The sequence below is a fragment of the Branchiostoma floridae genome, chromosome 15 (assembly GCF_000003815.2).
Source record: "Branchiostoma floridae strain S238N-H82 chromosome 15, Bfl_VNyyK, whole genome shotgun sequence".
NCBI lineage: Eukaryota > Metazoa > Chordata > Leptocardii > Amphioxiformes > Branchiostomatidae > Branchiostoma > Branchiostoma floridae.
Window position 1 is genome coordinate 19,899,565 of NC_049993.1, and position 5,290 is coordinate 19,904,854.

Below are 5,290 nucleotides of genomic sequence, written 5' to 3' on the forward strand. Positions count from 1 at the left end.
ATATCAGCATCACATGTGGCTTATTTGCAATACAAACTACATGTATTAAGTGGAGTCCTGGTACCCCCCATGCAGAGCCTTTTCACTTGGGGACGACAAAGTACGTACATATGAAGTGATTTAGGAAGGTACCAGCTTAATCACGTTAGAAAGCCATAATAAAAATGTGTAAAATCAGCATAATTCCTTTTCAAGTATCCCTATATTCCCCATGTGGAGCCCTAATTAACATAACCAATCAATCATAATATTTTTGACAGTTATGCATGGTTTACACACAAACAACAGTACAAAAAAATTCATGACTGTCCCCTGTATAATGGTGCGGTCCAAAAAGTGGTCGGTTATTAGAATAACCGACCACTTTTGAGGTTAATGCCTGATAACCCATGGGAAATGGGGGCCTCTGATTGGCCAACTCCATCTGGCTATATGATAATATGTCGATAAAGGTTAGACATCCAAGAATAAGATACGCCAGATAGCAACTACTGGTACTCAAGCAACTGGACATGGTTTTGGAAAAGGTCAGACGTTTCAGGTAGCATCTACTAGCTTTTGTCAGTGATATATAGCTACGGCCGTGGCGCGTTGGTACACCCGATCCCTCGATCTCGGAAGTTAAGCAACGCGCGGTCCGGACAGTGCTTGGATGGGAGACCAACCAAGGACGTCCGGATTGCTGTAGCCTCACGAAGCTTTCCACGAAATCGTCTTCCGGGAGGGACGTAAAACGGGGGTCCCGTGCTCGAGGAGGTGCCTCGACCACGTTAAACAGCCTCATTACTCAACACATTGGGTACCTGCCTATGGCACTGGCTGCAAATACACCCGATATTATTATTATTATATTGAGGAGATCTTGTTGGACAGCAGGTTTATATATGATCTATGAAGTGATATCAGGGTTGAACAAGTCCACTAGCCCAATTGTCCAGGGCAAGTGAAAGTGCTGATCAGGCAAGTGCATGTCCTACCCGCTACCTCACTTGCCCGATTGGGCAAGTAAGATTTTTCCATTAAGGGAGATTTTGATATACTTGTTATTTTTTTAGAGTCATGACATCAAGCAATGGTCAACATATAAAAATAGAGGCAATAATAAGAATTCCATTGCTGGATGTGAAACTGAATAGAAAAGGGACATTTGAATTTTGGGCAAGTGAAAAGTTGGTTTGGGCAAGTAACTTTTTCATGTGCTTGCCCGATAGAACAAGTGAATTTTAGAAAACTTGTCCAACCCTGGATATATATATATATGCATATATTGAAATGTGTTCTTATCCTCCTCATCTCCTCGCTCAGATAGACAAGATGCCAGGATCAGCCGGAAAGAGAAAAGCCGAGAACAGTTGGCCCGACGACGTCGGCATCGTCGCCATGGAGATGTACTTCCCCGCCCAGTACGTCGACCAATCCCAGTTGGAGGAGTTTGACGGGGTGTCGTCGGGGAAGTACACGATCGGGCTGGGTCAGCAGAAGATGGGGTTCTGTAGCGACCGTGAGGACATCAACTCCCTGTGCCTGACTGCTGTGCAGAACCTCATGGAGAGAAACAACATCTCCTACGAGAACATCGGGCGTCTTGAGGTCGGCACAACAGTTTTTTTAGTGTATTATGGATAAACTAAACTTCTTAACTAATCAACAAGTAGTTACCTCACCTCACCTTTCCCTTGACCTCTGTGTGGGTCGTTGGGGCACCGTGATTCCGTCCACTATTCTCCTCCACCTGGCTCTATCCTCTGCTGCTCTTAGGGCTTCTGCTAAGCTAAACCCGGTCCATTCTTTTATATTGTCTTCCCATCTTTTCCTCTTGCGGCTACCTGTAGTTACAAGTAAGCCAAAAAGCTCAAGCAACTGGATATGATTTTGGAAACGGTCAGACGTTTCAGATAGAATCCTCTATCTTTTGTCAGTGACACTGAATCTGAAACGTCTGTTTCCAAAATCATATCCAGTTGCTTGAGTAACTGCTTGTTGGCATATCTTATACCTGGATGATCTTCATCGACGTAGTTACATACAAGTTGATACAACTTACAAAATACAAGTAAGTTTGGACTTACCCCAAATTTTTCACAGAATTCGAATGGACCCGTCTACTGTAGCTTTCATAAGATTAACGTAATTTTAGAGACACGTGACTGCAGCAAAGGGTCATAAATGTTGAACATAGATACTAAAAAGTACATAGATTAGCAGAAATAAATGTATTCTGGAAATCCATTTACTGGAAGCCATTTATCACAAGAAAGGGAGTATATGACAACATTTAGTTTTAGTGGCCTTGGAATGGTGAAATAATTGCAATTAGGAAATCTTAGCGGTTCAATAGTAATTGCTTAAGTCGCTAAAAATTTAAGTTACTGTTAACAATTCAAGAATTACAGTATCATCCTTTAAGATTGAATTTTTTTAAACTCAAATGTGTTCTTTCCAGGTGGGCACAGAAACCATCATTGACAAGTCGAAGAGCGTGAAGACAGTGCTGATGCAGCTGTTCCAGGAGTCTGGAAACACGAACGTGGAGGGGATCGACACCACCAACGCCTGCTTCGGGGGAACGCAGGCCCTGTTCAACTCACTCGCCTGGGTGGAGTCTAGTGCCTGGGATGGTGAGGAATGGTTCTTTTCCTGTGTGTGTGTGTGTGTGTGTGTGTGTGTGTCTGTGTCTGTGTGTGTGCATGTGTGTGTGTGTGTCTGTCTGTGTGTGTGTGTGCATGTGTGTGTGTGTGTTCTTAAGCTTATGAGTTGTTAACGTCTGTCTGATCAGCTTACTCATGTTGACATGTTAAGCATTGTAGTTGAAATATCTATATTAAATATCTATTTAACAAAGATATTAGCTGCAAAGTTTGATGGAGTTTGAGGTCATGTAGTTAAGAAATATTACATTAGCGAAGCAAAAAATGAATGTTCATTGTATACTTCATCTCTTTTTTTTCAGTATTTGGAATTTCAACAAAATTGTTGTTTTTTCCTCAGGCCGCTATGCCCTAGCAGTGGCGGGCGATATCGCCGTGTACGCGACCGGGAATGCTCGACCAACGGGAGGGGCTGGCGCCGTGGCCATGCTGATTGGACCCAACGCTCCTCTGGTCATCGAAAGAGGTAAGATGGCTTCCATCTATTTATCTAGAGGTTTGGCTGTTCAGCACGCACAGCCAGGGCTGCCCAACTAGCCTGTGGCTATTTCAAAGGGCTATAACAAAAACAAAAGTGTAAAATTGTTGACATTTAAAGAAAAAAAAACACATTTTCAATAAAAAATTTGCTGAGATTTTCTCCAGACGGACTGTTTGACTTTGAAGTTTCCAGGATATGTGATTGTTTTAGCTGTATTGGTTACCATTTCCAAACAGTAATGCTGCTTTCTACTAGAGACTTTCTTATTTGCCAGTCTCCACATGCCTGGAGTGTCACATTACCCTTAATGCCTCTAACTCTCCCACGTGCCACCGCTGCTATAAATATACCAAACAATAACGTAGCGGCTTGTTTAAGTTTATTGAACTTTACCTTCTGCCTCAAGCTGACCTTTGTGTCGGCTTGGCGCGCACATGACGTTTGGTCTTGATGGGTTTGACCTTGAGACAAGGTTATCGTTGTCATCACACCTTCCGCAAACACTTGTAGCAATTTCGGAGCGCGCATGCGTCGTTAAGGCTTTTCCCCACACCTCGTGCCGTTATCGCTCTGTAAGTTAGACTTTGTACGGTTATAGGATAAAGGTTTTCTACATTGATGTTATGTCATTGTTTCCCTGTGTTAAGGCGGTCATGTTTTTACCCCCCTGAAAGGTTTAGATGATAGGCTTTTCCGCCAAGGTACAGTTGAGGTTTAATACGTCTTTGTCAATCTGTTTACCTTCTTTTTTTCTGGATTTCTGCACACACTCCAGCTGAAATAGGCACAATTTTAAGTCTTAGACAAATCCGAGGGACTAAACTGTGAAATGGAAAAAAATATACTACGTATCCTTTGTCCACCAATCTTGATATTTTTTTTTTAACAAATTAAAAATTTCGTTCAGATTATGCTAGTACTGATTTTATTTGATACAGCCTGTCTTTTCTAAGCTTTCACATACAATTTCTAAGTTTTCACATACAATTTCTAAGTTTTCACATACAATTTTGTCTGTGCACAAACACCTAAATGTAATCTCCAAATCTTATCCAGTTGTATAGAATGATTGAATTGTCTTTTCGATATTAACTGTTTACCTGGATATCTAAGCTTCATTAATTTGAAAGCAGGCAGCTTGATTTGACGTATATTGACTGTTTTTTTGTTGTTGTGCCATCTTTACAGTGTCCTAACAGCTGGAGTTATCTTTCGTTTCTGAATCTAACTATTCAAAGGTTTAAAATTCATTTCAGGAATAGGTGCACTGGTGCACCTTGTAACCTTAGCATTTACGTCACTCCATGCACTACATGTACATTAGATAAATGAACCAAAATTCTACAGCTTCTAATTCTATAACTTCAATACAACAAAGGAGGTAAATGTTAGGCACCCTACACTAGTGAAGGTGCACTTTTGCACCCACAGTAAAAAAGCTATTAGGTGCACAGCTCCAATCTTTTGTATTTAGAGCTGAGCCCTTGACTGTGGTTAGAAGAACCAGACCAGAACTCTCCACCAGTATCAGATGGCCGTGTTTGTTTATGTTAGTTGCTACAGGTTTAGAAAAGTGATGATTTGCCAACCCTGTGGCAGGTCAACTTTGCCACACTTGGCACTTCTGACTCTGCCCTTGTTGTTAGACTTTAGAAGTCTCAATCAAGGCTGGAAGCATTTTAGGGAGGGCTCCTGAACACTTGTAAAAGAATTTCGATCCTTTTCTTCAAACTTTAAAAGTCACTGAGTGTTTGAATTTGACACTGCACTAGGGCTGTCTCCAGGACCTGTCCCTACGTTCATCCCAGGACGAAAATTTCCTTGTTGGTACAGAAAAAAATTTCACTGAGTCCGGATCTGTACCAAAAATCTCAATGCGATGACATGAAGCTGTTAAAAAGCTATTTTCATGAGCTTAAACTAAAATGACACTTTTAACATGGAAAATCAACTAGATTGATATGGTCTCCCAAACAATGAGTTTGACTGGAGACAGGCCTGTACTGCCCTGCATACGCTGAAGCCGAGAGGATGGTCAAAGTCCAAAATGATACAATTAGTTGGGGTCAGAGGGCAATGTCATCATGGTATCTAATGTTATAATGATTTGGGGAGGACAAATCAGGTCTATTTGTTGGTTCATTGTACTGCATTTTGTTCA

At 41.5% G+C, this 5,290-nt stretch overlaps 1 protein-coding gene across 1 annotated transcript in view; it reads left to right on the plus strand.

The window, feature by feature from the left end:
• The window catches only part of LOC118431641 (hydroxymethylglutaryl-CoA synthase, cytoplasmic-like), a 9,513-nt gene extending 5,188 nt beyond the window's left edge, over positions 1-4,325 (plus strand). Inside the window, exons 2-5 of the mRNA XM_035842883.1 lie at positions 1,310-1,602; positions 2,444-2,618; positions 2,989-3,114; positions 4,318-4,325. Coding sequence (XP_035698776.1) covers positions 1,315-1,602; positions 2,444-2,618; positions 2,989-3,114; positions 4,318-4,325 — 597 coding nt within the window. The 5' untranslated portion in view covers positions 1,310-1,314. The remainder of the gene's footprint in view (positions 1-1,309; positions 1,603-2,443; positions 2,619-2,988; positions 3,115-4,317) is intronic.
• The last annotated feature ends 965 nt before the right edge of the window (positions 4,326-5,290 follow it).